At 43.7% G+C, this 21528-nt stretch overlaps 3 protein-coding genes across 4 annotated transcripts in view; 1 reads left to right on the forward strand and 2 right to left on the reverse strand.

Annotated features, from left to right (window-relative positions):
* The window catches only part of LOC148368211 (uncharacterized), a 157539-nt gene that overhangs the window by 87154 nt on the left and 48857 nt on the right, over positions 1–21528 (forward strand). The gene's annotated exons all lie outside the window — the stretch shown is intronic.
* On the reverse strand, positions 786–10729 carry LOC148368214 (uncharacterized). The gene is made up of 3 exons (XM_088330173.1): positions 10531–10729; positions 6455–6547; positions 786–3905 (listed from the first exon to the last, which is right to left on the reverse strand). Exons 1-3 carry the CDS (start codon positions 10589–10591, stop codon positions 1753–1755), a joined length of 2307 nt encoding a protein of 768 aa, XP_088186299.1. The 5' UTR covers positions 10592–10729; the 3' UTR covers positions 786–1752.
* LOC148368215 (uncharacterized) overlaps positions 12756–21528 on the reverse strand; it is a 359448-nt gene continuing 350675 nt past the window's right edge. Inside the window, exons 2-3 of the mRNA XM_088330230.1 lie at positions 18351–18443; positions 12756–15172 (exon numbers count right to left, since the gene is read on the reverse strand). Of these exons, the coding sequence (XP_088186356.1) occupies positions 13959–15172; positions 18351–18443 (1307 nt within the window). The 3' untranslated portion in view covers positions 12756–13958. The remainder of the gene's footprint in view (positions 15173–18350; positions 18444–21528) is intronic.

The following is a 21528-nucleotide window of genomic DNA, read 5'->3' on the forward strand; positions in this document are numbered from 1 at the left end:
GGTCATGCTTTCATCCCTCCAGATGAAATTGGACACGAGAAAGCGGCCGTGTGACACAACACTCTTCTGTTCAATTGCTGGTTTACCCCTGCCGCATCATACGGGTGCCCAGTCCATCCTTAAGAACGCCTCCACAATCCCACTATCCTTTCACAACACCTCTCCACTCCTTTCCTATCACCAAAGAGAGCTCTAGCTTCCACTAGATTTAGACCTCTTTCCTCCATCCATCCACTTTAATGGCGGCCTTCCTGATGGTCTCCTTCCATTGACTTCTGCTCTGTAGATCCTCTCCAACATTTGCTCCTCATCCATGTGTCCAAAGCAACCGAGTACTCTCTTATCCACACGCTGGCTCAGTTCATAACATTTCATATTTCGCTTTCACGTTTTCTTACCATGTGGTCATGGTGATTTCCAGTTCCAGTCTCAACTTCATCTTGGTCCAGGAAAATCCAAGTCCTTTTTCTGTCTTGTCTTGACTTGACACAGAGTTGAGTTTCGATTCTGGCAAAAGTCATCAGTCGTAACGTGATTTCTGACTCTTTTGGCCAAAATAGCAACACAATTCCAAATGGCTTTCAATGCTATTTATTTGGTTCATAATCTTACCAATTCAGTCAGCAGGCGGCGCTCTCGGTTTCCGACACAAATTCATTTGAAATAGCCAAAGGGTCCAACTTTAAACACAACGTTTTTTTCAACGTTCATTTTGTAGTTCGTTGATATGGATAGTGATCGGTCCAGAAGAAACAATAACATCGACCCAAAAATAATGCAGACAGTTTGATCTCAACAAACTACGTTTTATTCACATAACAAAACAATATATATCGAACAAAAGAATAAAGCACATTGTTGACACAAGCGCTCAGGGTTGGAAGGTGGAAGAAATGATGCAACAGGTCAACAGTAATGATCAATGCACCCGGTTTTAAGATAATGGACTCATTTCAATGATCAGGGACTGTTTTCATAGCGTGCCGACATGGGATAGTTGCCCAAAACACAAAAGAAGGTGCTGCAATAACCCTTTTTGTGTACTTTTGAGAACAAAAAAGACCCTCAGGGGAGAAGTGTGTGAGAAGCAGCAGATGGCCAACCAGGAAGATGAAGAAATAAAGCTTCCTATCTCTTTTGGCGGCAGACTTCACGGGGATTGTTCTCATCCGGACGACAGGGACGGAGAGAACCACAAGCTCTCCAAGCTTTGGGGCTCTGGTGAGAACAGGCCCCAACCCTTGGGATCTAGGTCTGCCATTTTATTGTTATAATAATGATACTTTTTGATAACAGGCAAAATTGTATCATCTATCAAGAAACATGACACATATGCAAATCATGAGTCTTTTGAATCCATATGAAGACTTTGGGGTCAAAAATCTTTATGATACAACTGGAGAGTCTGCTCACTTCCTGTGAATGAATGTGGCTTTTTTGACGTGGTAGCAGTCAGTGGTTTAAAAAAGGTGAGGGCAAATGGATTTGTGGCCGTTATGTTCCTATAGACGAACTGTATGATACTTAACCAATTGAATGTTTTACAACTCTTAGTGAATTTTTGACCACAAACTGAGCAGGCAAAAATCTTCTCGCCAGTGTGGGTTCTTGTGTGTCATTTCTAGTGTCCAATAATAGTCTGAAAAAATGTCTGTGTAATAACCTGGGAAGCCCTTTGAGACTCTTGTGATTAAGGGCGTCACAAATAAAAAATGACTTGACAATATAGATATTTTGTTTTTCACCACAATGTCAACAGGTCAAAGGCTTCTCTTCAGTGTGGGTTAATGTGTGTCTTTTTAAGTTCTGACTTGTAGTGAATCCTTTTTCACAAACTGAACACAAAAAAGGCTTCTCGCCAGTGTGGGTTGATGTGTGTCTTTTTAAGTTCTCATTCCGTGTGAATGTTTGGCTGCACACTGAACAAGAAAAAGGCTTCTCGCCAGTGTGGGTTATGGAATGTATTTTTAAGTTCCAACGCTGGGTGAATATTTGACCACAAACTGAGCAGGCAAAAAGCTTTTTGCCAGTGTGGGTTAGTTGGTGCATTTTCAAGTGTCCATTTTGGGCAAATTTTTGACCACAAACTGAGCAAGAAAAAGGCTTCTCCCCAGTGTGGGTTAATGTGTGTGTTTTTAAGCTCCGACTTGTGGTGAATCTTTGACCGCAAACTGAGCAAGAAAAAGGCTTCTCCCCAGTGTGGGTTAATGTGTGTGTTTTTAAGCTCCGACTTGTAGTGAATCTTTGACCGCAAACTGAGCAAGAAAAAGGCTTCACGCCAGTGTGGATTCTAGTGTGTATTTTTAAGTCCCCACTCCAGGCAAATCGTTTACCACAAACTGAGCAGGAAAAAAGCTTCTCGCCAGTGTGGGTACTCGTGTGACTTTTTAAGTTCTGACTTGAAGTGAATCTTTGACCGCAAACTGAGCAAGAAAAAGGCTTCTCGCCAGTGTGGGTTCTTGTGTGTATCTTTAAGTGTCCATTTCGGGTGAATTTTTGACCGCAAACTGAACAAGCAAAAGGCTTCTCGCTAGTGTGGGTTAGTTGGTGTTTTATCAAGTTTCCATTTTGGGCGAATTTTTGACCACAAACTGAGCAAGAAAAAGGCTTCTCGCCAGTGTGGGTTCTAATGTGGTTTTTTAAGCTCCCATTTTCGGTGAATCTTTGACCACAAACTGAGCAGGAAAAAGGCTTCTCGCCAGTGTGGGTTCTGGTGTGTATTTTTAAGTGCCCATTCAGGGTGAATTTTTTACCACAAATTGAGCAGGAAAAAGGCTTTTCGCCAGTGTGGGTTCTAATGTGTCTTTTTAAGCTCCCACTTGTGATGAATCTTTGACCACAAACTGAGCAGGAAAAAGGCTTCTCGCCAGTGTGGGTTCTGGTGTGTATTTTTAAGCTCCCACTTGTGATGAATCTTTGACCGCATACTGAGCAGGAAAAAGGCTTCTCACCACCGTGTATTAGTTGGTGTGATTTCAATTGTCCATTACGGGTGAATTGTTGACCGCAAACTGAACAAGAAAAAGGCTTCTCGCCAGTGTGGGTTCTGGTGTGTATTTTTAAGCTCCGACTTTCGGTGAATCTTTTACCACAAACTGAGCAAGAAAAAGGCTTCTCGCCAGTGTGGGTTAGTTGATGTAATTTCAAGTGTCCATTTTGGGTGAATTTTTGACCGCAAATTGAACAAGAAAAAGGCTTTTCGCCAGTGTGGGTTCTGGTGTGACTTTTTAAGTCCCCACTGTTAGTGAATCTTTTACCGCAAACTGAGCAGGAAAAAGGCTTCTCGCCAGTGTGGGTTCTGGTGTGTCTTTTTAAGTATCCACTTAAAGTGAATCTTTTACCGCAAACTGAGCAGGAAAAAGGCTTCTCACCACTGTGTGTTAGTTTGTGTGATTTCAAGTGTCCATTTTGGGCAAATTTTTGACCGCAAATTGAACAAAAAAAAGGCTTCTCGCCAGTGTGGGTTCTGGTGTGTCTGTTTAAACTCTCAGTTGTAGTGAATCTTTTACCACAAACTGAGCAGGAAAAAGGCTTCTCGCCAGCGTGGAATTTCATATGCAACTTCATATAATACTTGCTTCGAAACGTTTTCCCACACTGCGAACATGTGTTACCGCCTTCAGCGTTTGCGGAGCGGGACGTGTTGTCCTCATCCTTTTCCACATGTTGATGGGAGCTGATGCTTAGAAGCTCCTGGCGACCGTCGTCCTCAGGTTGACCTTGATCTTCGGCGGTTGAACGGACCCCGGTCACTCGCAAGACTGGAAAATCTTCCTCTTCTTTAACGTGAACAGGCTCCCCATCTTCCGCCTCTTGCTTACCGTGATAAGGCTTCTTATCCTCATTTTTAACGTCAGGCAACTTTGGTTCCTGCCGCGCGGTAGGAAGATATTCTCGGCCGACGTCTGCAAGACAAAAGTCACGTTTATTTGTATTGCCCTCAACTCGTTCAGTGCTGTAACGTTTTCAGAAGCGTTGTCCCATAGTGCCAAAACGTAGAAAAAAATTCTAAAGGCTAAGGCGCGGCTGATCAGTAAGTATTAGGCCTCTGGGAATGAAATGCTCGTTTTTAGAGGATAAAAAGGGGCCGGAGTGGACATCCGGCGGCGCTATGAGGTAGACGGCAGCAAGGAAACTCGCTCGGACAAAAATCACCAAAGACAAATGTAATACATACTAGGAGAAAGACAGAAAGGCTACAATTTGTGACTCATATCAAAGAAAAACACTTCAACAAAACATGGTCAAGGAGGAAACGGGCGCTAAGGGGAAAACGACCGAGGGAGCAGAAGGAATGTCATCGGTCGACGAGGGACGCCACTCGGCCATCCTCCGCGAAATCCCTAAATGAAGGCGAGAACATACCGAAGCAGCCGGCGGGAACAATATTGCCGTGGCAAGACTTGAAAAAGAACTTCTGGAGCGCACTTTGTCGCTGGAGCGGAGGCTGGAAGGCATGGAGGAGCTACATGCTAACACGGAGGAGCCAACGACGAGACCAGAAGAATCCATAGCCCAGGAAGGGATGGATTCCTGGGCGTGTTCTCCAAAAGCTTTAAAGAAGGATTAACAGCGGTACTGCATAAAGTATTTAACGATGCGCCAACAAAAGGAGATCCCCCAAATCGGAAGCCATCGTAACAGTCTTGCACAAAGAAGGAAAAGACCCAATATCGTGCGAAAGCTAGAGACCACTTACTTTACTTTCTTAACATCTCAAAATTCTCACAAGCAAACTGGCAAAAAGAATGCAGAAATGTATAGCTTAATGAATTAGAAATGGATCAAACGGGGTTTATTCCGGGAAGACGGGGCGCAAACGATATCAGCAGGATACTAAACATAATTACGAGCACAAAATCCGAGAGCCAACCCTCGATGTTACGGAGCTTGCATGCACAAAACGCTTTCCATAGGGTGAAACCGAGCTTCTTCTACCAAAACACTTATAGCTTTTGGCTTCCCTCGAATATTTGTAGAACGGGTGAAAATTATCGATAAAAAGCCTAAATCTCGGCTTAGAGTAAACGGCTCCGATTTCTTGGATATCAAAAGAGGAGTCCGGCAAGGGGACTGTTTAAGCCCACTCTTGTTTGCAGTAAGCATAGAACCACTCGCGGAATCAATAAGACAAAATGAGCAAATAAGGGGGATATGAGATGAAGGAGGAACAGAACACAAAATATCATCGTTTGCAGAAGACCTGCCGGTAATGCTGAAGGAACCTTCGTTATCGATGCCACCACTGTTGGAGAGCCTTCAAATAGATGGAGAAGTAGCTGACTATTTAAAGAATGAGAGCAAATCAGTAGCAATTAAAGGAATATGGTGGTTTGAATCTGGGTTCGTCTGTTGGACTCTTTGTGTTTCGTGCCAAAGTTTTCTGGAGTCAATTTTGACAAGCTGTCTGAAGGCCGACGCGGAGGAGTCGACGCGCCGTTCTTCCGGGACGGGAGACCAATGGGACCCAGCCAAGGGGCGAAGGAGATGCTTTGCTGAGCAACTCGGGAGAATGAGAAGAGTCAGTTTTTGGAAGGAGAAGCGAGCAGAGTTTTGTGTGTTAGAAATAAATCCACGCGTGAGTGAAATGCCGGCTTCTGAGAACTTTCTATGCAGAAAAGAGAAAATTGTTTGGATGAAAAGCGATTGGGAAAGGTCACAAATTGGAGTCGGACGATTCATTGAAGTTTGTGTGGATTTAACAAAAAATTCCAACACAACGATGATATCAGGAAAATGTCCAAGAGATGTGATTGAAAGATTTGATTTCAAATGGACGAATAAAGGGTTTCAATATTTGGGGGTGACACCACATTCCACACAGCTGTTTGATGCAAACTACAAAATGTTGATAAAAGAAAAAAGGAATAGAGTTCCCATCCATTTCGACTTCTAAATCTTGATTTGCCTTGCGATTAACAAAGAATATGAATTTGGTTTTATCCATCCATACTTTTAGGTGAATGACTTCATGATCATTGCTCGTTTTGAAATGAATGTAATTATCATTGGCATAGAAAATGTTAATGTCGTCGGCAAATCGATTCATACTTTTGAAACATGAAAAATATCGATAAGATTTAAATGAAATAACTTTGTACCCAGGATAGAACCTTGTGGTACTCCACAACAGATGTCCAAGTATTCAGAGGACAACTGTCCCATTTTCACATATTGCTTCCTCTTCGTCAAATCAATTAGAATTCAATTCACAGACACGCCCCTGATCCCATATCTATCTTTAGTTTTTTTTAAATAGAAAACAATAGCTTATTGTGTGTAGACATCTGGCTGAAGTCGTGACCCGGGGGCGGGCAACCATCACGAGTTGTTTAGAGCAATACCATGAGGAACCTTCCCTTTTTGCCATATCTCCTCGCTGCATATTTTTTGGGGCCACGCCCAACGACGTTCTCTCTGAAATAAGGACGTTGCGGAAAGTAAAACGACCAACCTGCTCTGTTCAACACGATTTGGAGTATCTTGTAAACAGTTCCTGGACACTCTGGTTCTTGCCACGCAGGAGGAAGATGGTCTTCACCGATTTCTGCAAAACAGAAGACAAACCGCATTTATTTGTGACGAAACTCACATCAACCTGATCTGAAAGCTACAAGAGGGCAAGGAAAGACTCAAAAAAGGTCAGGATGCGTAAAATGAAGAAACCTTGGGAAGGGGCCGCGCATGAAATATACAGGAAGTCATGGAAACGGGGTTCATACATAATAATAATAATAATAATGCATTTTATTTAAAAGCGCCTTTCAGGCCACCCAAGGACACTGTACAAACAATGAAAAAAATACAATTTAAAAAGTTGTAAACGAAAAAATAAATAAAAACAAGACATAAAATCATAAAAACAAAGGAAATGGAGAAGCTATGTGTTGTAGGCAGTCCTGAACAGGTGTGTTTTTAGACGGGACTTAAAAGTGGAGAGAGGTGTGCAGTTTTGGAGGTCCGGAGGTAGATTATTCCAAAGCTTGGGAGCAGCGCAACTGAAGGCTCTAGCTCCCATGGTGCTCAGATGGGCAGGGGGCACTGACAGTCGGAGGGAGGACGAGGATCTGAGGGAGCGAGTGGGGACGTGCACCTGGAGAAGGTCGGACAGGTAAGGAGGAGCCAGGTTGTGAATGGCCATATATGTATATAGGATGAGTTTGTAGCTGATGCGATGCTGAACAGGAAGCCAGTGTAGCTGTTGGAGAACGGGGGTGATGTGCTGCTGGGAAGATGTTTTTGTGATGATGCGAGCAGAGGCATTTTGAACCAGCTGAATTTTATGGAGGGACTTTTGAGGAAAGCCGAAGAGGAGAGCATTGCAGTAGTCAAGGCGGGATGTGACAAGACTGTGGACGAGAATAGCAGTGGTGCGGGGGGTGAGGGAAGGGCGGAGTCCGGTAATATTGCGGAGGTGGAAATAAGCAGTGCGGGTGATGGTGTTGATATGTGAGTGGAAGGTAAGCATGCTATCCAGGATGACACCCGGACTCTTGACCTGGGGGGAGGGGGACACTAAGGAGCTGTCGATGTTGAGAGAGAAGTTGTTTACTTTGGATAAAGTGGATTTGGTGCCAAGAAGGAGGAATTCAGTTTTATTGGCATTTAATTTAAGGAAGTTTGTTGTGAACCATGTTTTGAGTTCGGAAAGGCAAGAGGTGAGGGAGGGAGGTGGGAGTATGGAGTTTGGTTTGCAGGAGAGGTAGAGTTGGGTGTCATCAGCAAAGCAGTGAAATTGGATATTAAATTTGCGGAGGATATGACCAAGAGGCAAGAGGTAGACGATGAAGAGAAGAAGACCTAAGACAGATCCCTGGGGTACACCTGTGGTGACTAGGGAGGGCTTTGAGGTGAAGGATTTCAGCTGGACAAACTGAGTGCGGCCAGTGAGATAGGAATGGAACCAACTGAGGGGAGTATGGGTGAGACCAATGGAGGAGAGTCTATTGAGGAGGATAGGGTGAGAGATTGTGTCGAAGGCGGCGCTCAAGTCTAGGAGGATGAGGATGGAGACTAAACCGGAGTCAGATGCTATGAGGAGATCATTTACAATACGGATTAAGGCAATCTCTGTGCTGTGGCAGGGGCGGAAACCAGACTGAAAGGGCTCATAGAGAGAGTGGAGGGACAGGTGCGAGTGGAGTTGAGCAGCAACAGTTTTTCAAAGATTTTTGAAATAAATGGAAGGTTGGAGATGGGGCGAAGGTTGTCAAAGTTGTTGGGGTCAGCACCATGTTTTTTCAGCGTAGGGGTAACAGCAGCGGTTTTGAAAAGTGATGGGACAATACCAGAAGAGAGTGAGGAGTGGATAATGGCAGATATGAGAGGAAGCAGAGAAGGGAGGCAGGATTTAACAAGGGATGAAGGGAGGGGATCAAGCTGGCAAGTGGTGGGCTTGGATTTGAGTATGAGGTTGGATAATTCAGCAGTCGTGGGTGGAGCAAAACTGGAGAAGAAGTGACAAGGAGAAGGAAATTCAGATGGGGAGGGAGCAGACAGGTTTTGATGGAGTTGGTGGTGAATCTTAAGGATTTTGTGATTGAAGTACTCCATTATGGAGTTGCAGGTTGCTGTGGAGTACAGGTGGAGGGGGAGAGAATTTGGTGGCTGGAGGATTTTGTTCATGACAGAGAAGAGAGTTCTTGAATTTCCTTCGTTGGAAAGGATGAGGCCGGAGTAGTAGCTGGATTTGGTTTGTGTAATTTGGTCCTTGTATTTAGCAGTATGAGTAGTGTACATGTCCTTATGGATGGTGAGGCCGGTTTTCTTATAAAGTCGCTCAAGTTGGCGGTTCTTTGATTTCATTGACCGAAGAGCGGGTGTAAACCAGGGGGCAGATGTGGAGAATGAGGCAGTCCTGGTTTTCAGGGGGGCAAGAGAATTTAGAATATTTGTGAGGCAGGTATTGTAGTGAGTGGTGAACTCATCTGGGCTTGAAAGAGCTTCTGGGGGTGGGGAACGGTCAATAATGGAGCAGAGGGTGTCAATGTTGATATTTTTGGTATTACGAAAAGAAATGAGACGGGAGGTTTTGACAGTAGAGAGACAGAGTATGGTGTTAAAAGTGAGGAGGACATGATCAGATTCAGGAAAAACGTCGGAAGTGGGCTTGGAAGTAGAGAGGCCAGACCAGCAGACCAAGTCCAATGTGTGGCCTTTAATGTAGGTGGGGAAGTCAATAAGGCTGTGTATCCCGAGACTCTCCAGGCAAGATGTAAAGTCTCTGGTGAGTGGCAGGTTGGGGTTGTCCATGTGAATATTGAAATCTCCCAATAAAATTAAATTTGGCGAGAGAGTGGATAAATGTGACATTAAGCTGGAGAATTCATTGATAAAATCACTATGTGGCTTTGGGGGGCGATAAATTGAAGCAATGATGGTTGGCGTGGGTCCGGGGAGCTTAAACACCAGGCATTCAAAGGAAGTCGATGCAGTGACAGAGACGGGCAAGACTTTCCACTTCTCGCGGTGGATTACCGCGAGACATCCTCCACGGCCGTTGCCACGGGGACGGCAGATGTAAACAAAGCCGGGAGGCGTGGAGTCATTCAGAGCAGCGAACTCGTTTGTTTGTTGCCAAGTTTCTGTTAAAAAGAGGAAGTCGAGTTTTCGTTCGGCAAGGTGGTTTTCATGGCCAATTATGAGCACTTTTCAAGCACTTCCAAAGCCTTATTTTTTTTCTCTCCAGTACCTCCAAAAGGAAAAAAAATATCCAGCGGCCATCAGAGGAAAGTTTTTTTGTTGTCGTCTTTGATGACTAAAATAAAGTCGCTATCTTGCTCCTAGCGCATGCTTTGTGCTATTTTGGGATGTTCCCATCCACGACCTATGATCTTTGTGTGTGAAAGGGCTGCTATAACAGCGCCACCTGCTGGTATGGGGTAAAATTTGGGCTTCTGATTCTGTGATTGGAAGGCGGGGGTTGTTGGCAGTCTACAGTGCGCCGCTAACGGTAAACCACGATCTTTCGGTGCTCCGAAAAAAGTTAATTGTAAAGATTAAAATCACGGCTGACAAATCTCTCTACATGCACAGTAATGTGATTGAAGTAGTCAGGCTCTTTGGATTTATTCTTGATTTGTTTCTGTCGCCTTTTGTGTTAGTTTTGCCGGACGTTGCATGTTGTGCTAAAATGCTAATTCCCCTTATAGTGTTGAAAGCCAGCAATGATCGGAAACCACGTTTGTGTGTGACTCATTCATTGCAGCAACTGTATTAAAAGCCTCATCATCCAGTCCAGCCCGAATGGGGATCTTAGGTTGGACGGCTACACTGCGGTTACAAATTACATATACATATATAAAGTTTGGATGCGACTTCGTACCAGATGCTGCTAAACTTCATTTGATTTCATGCACTTTTAGTATTTGCTGGAGGTGAAAAATGAGTCGTTTACTGTAAAAGGCTGAAAAAAGTTGTATTTGAATTTCAAACCACTATTTTTTCATATCAATGATCGACTTTTTGGCCAGCCTGCAAAATTTTGGAAAGCATTGTTATTGTAGCAGAAGCAAAAAAAAAATGTCCAACCTTCCCCGAGCTGCTTGGAATAAGCGTCCTCTCGTCGCGGTCCTTCCTCACTGGAGCGCATTCTCTCCGAATTTCAACGAAAAATATCTCCAACTCGGGGTTAAAAAGGACCACAAAGTGATACTTGAGTCGAGTTGACGTCGTTTAAAGTCGACTAGAGGAATTTCTCCGCATTTTCTTTTTCGGCAGCCATGACACCTTCTCCTTCCAAACCCCACCGCAGTGGATTGTGGGTACACGTAGCACGGATCACATGCTGCTTTCACTAAAATGGGTGTTTCGGGAAATTCTACAAGATACGACCGAAAAGTGTCTTAAGAATTTAGGAAGTCAGGGCTTTTTAACCCTCAACCGGGGAAATATAATCAGAAAGACACTCGAGGTGTAAGGTCCTGGTTGAAAAGTTGGAGTACATAGCATTTCTCCTGGTCGGAGGTTGGAAAACTCAGTTGTCGTCTTTTCGGGAACGCAGCAACAGAAAACACATAGAAGACGAGATAGGTCGGTGACAAAATAACTCGATTCGTTCGGTGAACGACTATGTTAAGGCAACATTTGTCAAAAAAAGGAAATTATAAAAAAGGTAGAAGAAAAAGCAGTAACGTGTGCATTCATAAGTTTTGTTCTGTTGAAATTCCTGCTGAAATATTGTTGACAAGTTTGTGTTTAAGTGTCCTGCAATGACGAGTCCAACAGTGCCACCTGCTGGTGCAACAGAGTTGAAATTTGATTTCATTGATTTTTTTTTTGAATTCTCATAAAATCCGTGTTTTTGTTGCATTGCTGTTAAAAATGTTGGTACCACCTTCATTTGTTAAGTAGGGTTGGGGAGGGTTACTTGAACTGGATTACTTTCAATGACTTTTGGATGACTCCAAAACCAAATATGCTAGGAAAAAAACAAAAGAAACTAAATAGGAATAAAATGACTCCATTTTGTGCAGGCTGGGGGAGTAACGGAATCCGCGGAATGCAAAAATGATGTTTGGATTTATTTTCACTTTGTTTCTGTCGCATTTGATGTTCGTTTTGCCGGACATCAAAGCCAGGAGAGAAAGCTTACCGCGTGTTGGGAGTCATCATTTGATTCCTATTGAGTTTCTTTTGTCTTTTATGAGCATATTTGGTTTTGGAGTCATCCAAAAGTCATTGAAAGTCATCCAGTTCAAATACCCTGCCGTTAAGACATGGGCTGTGAGGCCATCTTTTTGGTTTGCCACTTTATGGTCTTCTGCGCTTGCCGTACCTTCGGCTCAATAACATCGTGCTGGAGGTAAGCTGTGCCCAATATTGGTTCGGATTAAAAAAAAAATGCATATTTTGCTAGATATGAGTTGCTTTCATGAACTATCTTCGTATATAAATTGTGCTAAATGAAGTATATATAAAAAACACGAATTTAAAGTAATGTAGCTTGAAACGATGATGCAACGTGTTTCGATGCAACCACGCCACGAGGTGCGGCATGTTGAATGATGTATTTTTGTATTTTGATTCATGTTTTAGATGATTGCAGTCATGCACAGAAGTTCTTTGTCTTGTTTACTGAATGCAGGCAAGAAACCGAGTGACCGTCAACCCTTGTGTCGCGCATGATTGAGTGTCGTTACACTGGTATGAAGTAAGGTTTGATCTAGCCTCTGATTTTATGACCGGAAGGCGGATATTTTTTGGCAGTCTCCAGCGCGCTGCTAACGATGTTGAAAACAGGCGGGGTGCTGACCACATGGTGCGCGTTTGTTGTGTCGCTCATGGCAGCAACTGGAATAAAAGCCTCATGTTCATGTTCCTTATGTTCATATGGCTTTTCTGTGTCAACTTTATTTTGGTCCATGATAATCCTAGTCCCTTTTCTGTTTTATCTTGACTTAACACAGAGTTAAGTTTTGATTCTGGCAAAAGTAACGTGATTTCAGACTCTTTCATGGCCATAATAACAACCCATTACCACATTGCTTTCAATTATATTTATTTGGTTCAAAATCTAAGTTGGTGGTTACCAATTCGGTCAGTAGGCGGCGCTCCCGGTTTCTGACACGAATTAGTTTGAAATAGCCCGCGTCTAGCATTTATCATGAAGGATGCAACTTTAAATACAACTTTAAAAGATCGATTTTGGAGTTATTTGATATGGATAGTGATCAGTCCAGAAGAAAAATAACATCGACCCAAAAATAATGCAGGCAGTTTGATTTGATGAAACTACGTTTTATTCACAGGACAAAGAAAATGGAATCAAACAAAAGAATAAAGCACATTGTTGACGCAAGCACTCAGTGATGGAAAGTGGAAGAAATGATGCAACGGGTTAATAGTACCGATCAATGAACCCGGATTGAAGATAATAGATTCATTTCAATGATCAGGGACTGTTTTCATAGCCTGCCAGCATGGGATATTTGCCCAAAACACCAAAGAGGTTGTCGCAATAACCATTTTTGTGTACTTTTGAGAACAAAAAAGTCCCTCAGGGAAGGAATGTGTGAGAATCAGCACATGGCCAACCAGAATAAAGGTTCCTATCTCTTTTGGCGGCGCACTTCACGGGGATTGTTCTCATCCGGACGACAGGGACGGAGAGAACCACAAGCTCTCCAAGCTTTGGGGCTCTGGTGAGAACAGGCCCCAACCCTGGGGACCTAGGGCGGCCATTTTATTGTTATAATAATGATACTTTTTGATAACAGGTAAAATTGTATGCGGGCACAAGAGATAAAATAGATCATCTATCAAAAAACATGACGCATATGGAAATCATGAATCTTTTAAATCCATATGAAGACTTTGGGGTCACAAATCTTTATGATACAACTGGAGAGTCTGCTCACTTCCTGTGAATGAATGAATGTGGCTTCTTTTTGATGTGCTGGCAGTCAGTGGTTGAAAAAAGGTGAAGGCAAATGGTTTTGTGGCCGTTATGTTCCTATAGAAGACCTGTATGATACTTAGCCAATTGAATGTTTTTAAGTTACAACAATTTTTAACCACAAACTGAGAAGGCAAAAGTCTTCTCGCCAGTGTGGGTTCTTGTGTGTCATTTCTAGTGTCCAATAATAGTCTGAAAAATAATCAGTGTAATATAGTGTAATAATCTGTGAAGCCCTTTGAGACTCTTGTGATTAAGGGCTATACAAATAAAAATGACTTGACAATATAGATATTTTGTTTTTCACCACAATGTCAACAGGTCAAAGGCTTCTCGCCATTGTGGGTTCTAGTGTGTAACTTCATATTTCCATTTTGGGTTAATCTTTTTTACCACAAATTGAGCAAGAAAAAGGCTTTTCCCCAGTGTGGGTTGTAGTGTGTATTTTTAAGCTCCCACTTTCGGTGAATCTTTGACCACAAACGGAGCAGGAAAAAGGCTTTTTGGCAGTGTGGGTTAGTTGATGTGATTTCAAGTGTTCATTTCAGGTGGATTTTTGACCTCAAACTGAACAAGAAAAAGGCTTCTCCCCAGGGTGCGTTCTAAGGTGTATTTTCAACTTCCCACTTTCGGTGAATCTTTTACCGCAAACGGAGCAGGAAAAAGGCTTCTCACCAGTGTGGACTAGTTGGTGTAATTTCAATATTCCACTTTGGGTGAAACTTTTATCACAAATTGAGCAACAAAAAAGCTTTTCGCCAGTGTGGGTTCTAGTGTGAATTTTTAAGGACCGACTGTGAGTGAATCTCTGACCGCAAACTGAACAGGCAAAAGGCTTCTCCCCAGTGTGCGTTCTAAGGTGTGTTTTTAACTTCCCACTCTCAATGAATCTTTTACCACAGACTGAGCTGGAAAAAGGCTTTTCGCCAGTGTGGGTTCTGGAGTGTATTTTTAAGCTCCGACTTTCGGTGAATCTTTTACCAGAAACTGAGCAAGAAATAGGCTTCTCGCCAGTGTGGGTTCTGATGTGTTTCTTTAAGCTTCCACTTTTAGTGAATCTTTGACTGCAAACTGAGCAGGAAAAAGGCTTAACACCAGTGTGGGTTCTAATATGATATGTTAAACTCCCATTTTCTTTGTATCTTTTACCACAAATTGAGCAAGCGAAAGGCTTCTCGCCAGTGTGGGTTCTGGTGTGATTTTTTAAGTCCCAACCTTTAGTGAATCTTTTATCGCAAACTGAGCAAGAAAAGGGCTTCTCACCAGTGTGGGTTATGGTGTGTCTTTTTAAGTCCCCACTGTTAGTGAATCTTTTACCGCAAACTGAGCAGGAAACAGGTTTCTCGCCAGTGTGGGTTCTGGTGTGCATTTTTAAGCTCCCATTTTGGGTGAATTTTTTACCACAAATTGAGCAAGAAAAAGGCTTTTCGCCAGCATGGAATTTCATATGCAACTTCATATAAGACTTGCTTCGAAACGTTTTCCCGCACTGGGAGCATGCGTTTCCGCCTTCAGCGTTTGCGGAGCGGGACGAGTCGTCCGCTTCCGTTTCCAAGTGTTGACGGGAGCTGATGCTTAGAACGTCCTGCTGACCTTGATCTTCGGCGATTGAACGGACCCCGGTCACTCGCAAGACTGGAACATCGTCCTCCTCCTCAACAGGCTCCCCATCCTCAGTCTCTTGCTTAACCTGATAAGGCTTCAGATCCTCTTCATTTTTAACGGCAGACAACTCTGGTTCCTGCCGCGCAGTAGCAAGATATTCTTGGCTGACGTCTGCAAGACACAAGTCACGTTTATTTGAATTGCCCTCAACTCATTCAGTTTTCAGGCCATTGTCCCCGAGTGCCAAAACGTAAAAAAAAATTCTAAAGGCTTAGGCGCGGCTGATCAGTGAGTATTAGGCCTCTGGGAATGTAATCTTCACTAGATGCCAAGAGTGGCTTTGTTCAGATTGTTTGCTGCGTCCCATTCTTCCCACTTTCCCTCGCTATTTTTCCTCGTCACTTGGTTTTGCGCGTGCATGTGCAAGCGTAACGTGTCCCAATACTCTCAAGTCCGAGGGAGAAGTCCCCTTCGACCCCCAAAAGAACCACTTCGGATGGAAGGAGGTCAGGAGCCGACTTGGAACAAAGTCACTTCCCAGAAGACGAATTCTCAATATCAACGAACATGGCTGGAAAGGAACCGCACAAATGTAAGTCCTTTTTCACAACTATGCATGTTTTTGAAACAAAATACATCGAGATGTCTTCGACATCAACACAACGGAAAACCTTATCGTTGCCTCAAAACATGAACATTGCCAAATGGCGACTTTACACAGAGCACAAATCGACCACAAAAGCCACAAACGACTCTTGGCACTCCAAACCGCCGAGTACCTTAATTTGTTCGGAAGATCGCGGTTTAGCCCGGTTTTTATCTTAAAGGAGTCGTGCCTTCACATCCACACGGACAAAACGCCGGTCGCTGAAGCGGCATAGTCACGATAACGTTACGGATATATGTCATTGCGCGTGTTTACTGCGCACGATTCCGCGCGTCCCGTTTTCTTTACAATATGATGCTAACACGTGAGACCGAATCGATTCTTGACGCGGAGGGGAGGTCGGCATTCTGTACCTGTTAAATTCTATTCTATCGATTCTAAATTCTAAAGCATATGTGACACTGGCCAATAGAAGGCTCCGACAGCCACGTCAGGTTTGCGCTTGTCGATTCACTATGAAATCGTTATGCGGAAGGAATCAGATCATTTCCTGTCTCGCATCGAGTCCCGTCGGCCTGTGAGTGAGCAACTTGTGTCGAATGCGGTCATGCGGGCTAATGTTTCAGAGACTGTGGAGCAAACCAAAGCCCTGATCACATTCAGGGCAGAAAATGATGAGCAGTTCACAGAGAAAATGTTCACCACAAAACAACTGTGAGAGTGAGGAGGCTAACCTGCAGGTCCGCAATCTTATTGTGACAATGCATTGACCCACCCTTATGTCGAAGGACAGCTGTCGAAGCGATCGGCCGGGAGGTGAGCAACACGGGACATTTATCTATCCACCTTGGTCATATCCCTCAAGAGGCCGACAGCAAGACAAACACATACAATAACGGAAATTTAAAAAGGGGGGAAAATGGCAAAAAAAACTCACACAAAGAATTTTGGACCATGACCGACCCGGCACCCAAGTTGGTCATGCTTTCGTCTCTCCAGATGAAACGGGACACGACAAAGCGGCCACGTCTCCTCAGAGCACCCGAAACCTTGGCTTCCCCGATTCACTCCGTGCGATACCTCGCACTCCATTCCACCAACTGCAGCTGCATCACAACCCAAGTACCTAAAGCTTTCCACTTCTACCAGCTCCTGTCCATACGACCTTATTTCTAACGCCATGCCCACTCCATCACGTGAACACTTGATCCACCTTACTCTTCCCGACTTTGACACATCACTTACGCTTATCACATACTCTTCCAAACCTTCTCAATGATTCCTCAGAATCAGCCACGAGCACTCTGTCATCTGCAAACATCATATGACTTGCCTGCCGCCACACTGTTAGACTATTATCCATCATCTCTACACCTCTGCCAAATACTCTCACCACGCCATCCATGTACACATTAAACAGCCATGGTGACATCACATACCCCTGTCTCACACCAGTCAACACAGGGAACCACTCACTTGTCTCACTCCCTACTCTTACACATGCTATGCTATTCATACAAAAACTCTTCAATGCTTCCAACAACTTTCAACCTACTCCATACATTACCATCACTTCCCACAACGCCTCTCCATCAACTCTGTCCTACGCCTTTTCCAAGTCCATGAAAAGCAAATAAACATTCTTACCTTTTGCAAAATATCTCTCACACGCCCGTCGTACTGCAAACACCTGATCCACACATCCTCTTTTTTTCCTGAAACCACTCTGCTCCTCCATCACCACCTCATTCGTTCTTTCTCTCGCTCTCTTAATCAAGACTCTTCCATACAGCTTACCCGGCACAGACAACAATCCGATACCTCTCGAATTGCAACATTCATACTTATCACCTTTGCCCTTATAAAATGGCACCACACATGCACTCCACCAATCGACAGGAACCACACCACTTAAAAAGCATACATTCAACAAGCCTACTGACCAGTCAATCATGTCCGTACCACCTTTCTTCAAGCATTCAGCAGTACAGCCATCCAACCCAGGTGCCTTCATTTCTTTCACTGCCTCTTGCACCTCCCATGTTGACAGGCTTCACATTTCAATCACCCAACACGGGCATTCTCTCCATACCGTCGATCGCCTGGACTCTCACATTGTCGCTTTTGGAAGCAACGGAGGTAGACCGGCTCGGTGGCCTGAGGGTTGGGCGCCCGCTCCCCGGAACGGGAGGTCACAGGTCCGAGCATCATTACTCGAAACTTTTGGGGGTAATATCAGACGTTTTGGTGATTTTCCCCCCAAAATCATCCTCGATGACTTTCGGGCGCCTCTCGTTTGATTGCCGTCATCTAAAACCAACTTGGGAGACAGCGCCCTCAGGGTGTGAAAATACACAAGGTAAAAATACCCAAGCGGTGCTTGGTTTTGAAAGTAAACGTTGCGTCCCCACGGTGACCACGTGACAGAATGTCCGCTTCGGTTTGCGCATCCCTACGCGTCAACGTCAATTTCTCGACAATTCGGTCAAGGGGAAAGAAAAGGATATGGAAAGTTGAACCTGAAATGAACTTGAAGCAGTTTTGGAGATGACAAAAGCTTATTGTGTGTAGACATGTGGCGGAAGTCTTGACCCGGGGGCAGGCAACCATCACGAGTTGTTTAGAGCAATGCAATAAGGAGCCTTCCCTTTTTGCCATATCTCCTCGCTGCGTATTTTTTGGGGCCACACCCAACGACGTTCTATCCGAAATAAGGACGTTTCTGAAAGTAAAACCACCGACCTGCTCTGTTCAACACAATTTGGAGTATCTTGTAAACAGTTCCTGGACACTCTGGTTCTTGCCACGCAGTAGGAAGATGGTCTTCACCGATGTCTGCAACACACAAGTCAAATCGCATTTTTTGTTGACACCTTTACTCACAAAAACTCACAAAAGGAATGCGCAGAACACCATTGCAACATCAACATGATCTGAAAGCTACAAGAGGGCAAGGAAAGACTCAAAAAAAGGTCAGGATGCAGAAAATGAAGAAACCTTGGGAAGGAAACGCACATGAAATATACGGAAAGTCATGGAAACAGGGTTCATACATGGTTTTCATGGCCAATTAGGAGCACTTTTCAAGCACTCCCATAGCCATTTTTTAAATTATTTTAATTAATTATATTATTTTAATAATCCAGCGGCGCCATCAGAAGAAAGTTTTTTTGTTGTCGTCTTTGATGATTAAAATGAAGTCGCTATCTTGCTCCTAGCACATGCTTTGTGCTATGTTGGTATGTTCCTATCCACGACCTACGATCTTTGTGTGTGAAGGGGCTGCTATAAACTGACATCGATTCTGCCATTGTGCTTCAACAATGCCTGAAGGCTCTGAAGGCGATGCATAATAATAGATTTCAAAACGAAAGAAAAAAAAAAAAGAAGGTAATGAAAAGCAGAAAAATGAGCCAAATTTGGACTCATTTTTAGGATACGAGTGCATTCAATCTTTCAATCGACTGCTGATCTTTTGCTTTTTGATCTTTTCACTTATTTGACTCCGAATGTTTTGTGTGCTTTTCATTTGTGTTTAAATCGGTCAAAAAGGAATTGCAAATTGTCTATTTTAGCACTGAAGAGTTACTATTTGGAATTGATGTGTTCATGTTTTGCATTTTCAGGGATTTTGTCTTCAGCGTGTAAAAAGTTTAAATTGTTTTGTATTGTTTTACAATTTGTTTCTGTAGATCTGTGACTATTTTGATTGCCAGCCTGCAACATTTTGGAAAGCATTGTTATTGTAGCAGAAGCAAAAAAAATGTCCAACCTTCTCCGAGCTGCTTGGAAAAAGCGTCCGGTCGTCGCGGTCCTTCCCCACTGGAGCGCATTTTATCCGTCTTTTAACGAAAAATATCTCCAACTCGGGATTAAAAATGACCACAAAGTGATACTTGAGTCGAGTTGACGTCGTTTGAAGTCGACTAGAGGACTTTCTGGACATTCTATTGTTCGGCAGCCATGACACATCCTCGTTCGAAACCCCGCCGCAATGGGTTGTGGGTACAAGTGGCACAGATCGCATGTTGCGTTCACGAAACTGGGTGTTTCGGGCAATCCTACCAGATACGACCGAAAAGCGTCTCAAAAATGTGGAAAGTCGGGGTTTTCTGACCCCCAACCGGGCAAATGTGATTAGAAAGACTTGAGGTGGGAGGTCCGAGTTGAAAAGTTGGGGTACATAGCCTTGTCCTCCTGGTCGGGGGTTTGACATCTCAGTTGTCGTCTTTTCGGGAACGCAGCAACAGAAACAAACGAGCATAATGGATAGGTTGGCGCCAAAATGTCAATATTCGCCAGCTGAACGCGCATTTGAAGGCAATGTAGTTTGAAAAGGGGGAGAAACAGACAAAGAGGGCTTGTGAAGTTTTGTCAATTTAAGAGCGCTATTACTCGTGATATTGCGGTAAGATGTTTTCCGTTTGTGTGACGTCATTACGCACGCAACGGTTCTTTTGTTGCGGTTTGCTGTTGTAGATTACCATCCATGGTCCAAAAATGGTTGTGTGGTTTTTTGTTTATTTTATTTGTTACTGTATGTGTGTGTCCTGCTGTCGGTGTAACAGAGTTATTTGATTGTTTGGAATGTTTTTTGCAATTGTGCTTGCTCAATCAATGAACCTTAATGCCAACAATCCAACGGTATCGTGTGACTGACATTTAGCATCTATTTTGCAGATGATGAGCTAAAACAACAACAAAAAAATATTTAAAAAAAGGCACTTAACTCCAAGCTTCAATAGATCAATTTGCGCGGATCTATCTAGTCCTCTATGTGTTTTCTGTTGCTGCGTTCCCTGTAAAGACGACAACCGAGTTTTCCAACCTCCAACCAGGAGAAAGGCTATGTACCCCAACTTTTTAAATAGGACCTCCCACTTTTAGTGTCTTTCTAATCACATTTCCCCGGTCGGGGGTCAGAAAACCCCGACTTTCCACATTTTTGAGACGCTTTTCGGTCGTATCTGGTTGGATCTCCCGAAACACCCATTTTCTTGAACGCATCATGCGATCTGTGCCACTTGTACCCACAATCCATTGCGGCGGGGTTTCGTAGGAGAAGGTGTCATGGCTGCCGAACAATAGAATGTGGAGAAAGTCCTCTAGTCGACCTCAAACGACGTCAACTCGTCACAAGTATCACTTTGTGGTCCTTTCTACTGCTGAGTTGGAGTTTTTTCGTTGGTGGATAAAATGTGCTCCAGTGGGGAAGAAGAACCTTTTCAAGAGAAGCTTCGGGGAGCCAAAGAGGAGAGCGAGCGAGAATGTCGACGACCCGACGCTTTTTCCAAGCAGCTCGGGGAAGGTCTGTCATTTTCGCTTCTCCTACAAAACCTAAAGTGTAGGAAATCAAATTAAATTTTGAAGTCCAATCAAAACTTCAATAGTTCCCTGATAAAACAAATGCAAAATGCCAACATGACTTCAAACAAAAAGTGCATGGCCATTTCAATTGAGCTTTGGATTGGATCCAACATGGCGGCCCGCACCAATGCTGCGGCGAGTTGCTCATTTTTCTGCTTTTATATGTAACCGCGGTGTACTTGTCCCACCAAAGATCCACATTCATGCCGGACCGGATGATGAGGTTTTTATGATTACAGTTTCTGCAAATGAATGAGTCACAACATTAGCTTTTCTGCTGGCTTTGATCTCAGTAGGAGCTCTCTCTGAAGACTACCCAAAGCATATCAAAGAGCTTTCTTTACCATTTACATAAAATACATTGGCTGACAACCAGTCCAGGGTGTCCCCTGCCCACTGCCCGCGACCCTACTGAAGATAAGCGGTGCAGCTGATGAGATGAGACATTTTAGAATGCGACAATAGATTTGTACATCCATTTTAACAAGAGATCATACAGCGGATTTTTAACGTTTACAATGAATTCAACATGTTTTACTTTCTTCTGAATTTT

Source organism: Urocampus carinirostris, chromosome 3 (genome assembly GCF_059441175.1).
Source record: "Urocampus carinirostris isolate Australia breed hairy pipefish chromosome 3, RoL_Ucar_1.0, whole genome shotgun sequence".
Taxonomy (NCBI): domain Eukaryota; kingdom Metazoa; phylum Chordata; class Actinopteri; order Syngnathiformes; family Syngnathidae; genus Urocampus; species Urocampus carinirostris.

Coding starts and splice junctions, on each gene's coding strand:
- LOC148368214 (XM_088330173.1), bottom strand. CDS start 10,591: ATGCGCTCCAGTGAGGAAGGACCGCGACGAGAGGACGCTTATTCCAAG. Junction 6,548..10,530: donor TTCCAAGCAGCTCGGGGAAG/GTTGGACATTTT, acceptor TCTGTTTTGCAG/AAATCGGTGAAGACCATCTT. Junction 3,906..6,454: donor AATCGTGTTGAACAGAGCAG/GTTGGTCGTTTT, acceptor TTTGTCTTGCAG/ACGTCGGCCGAGAATATCTT.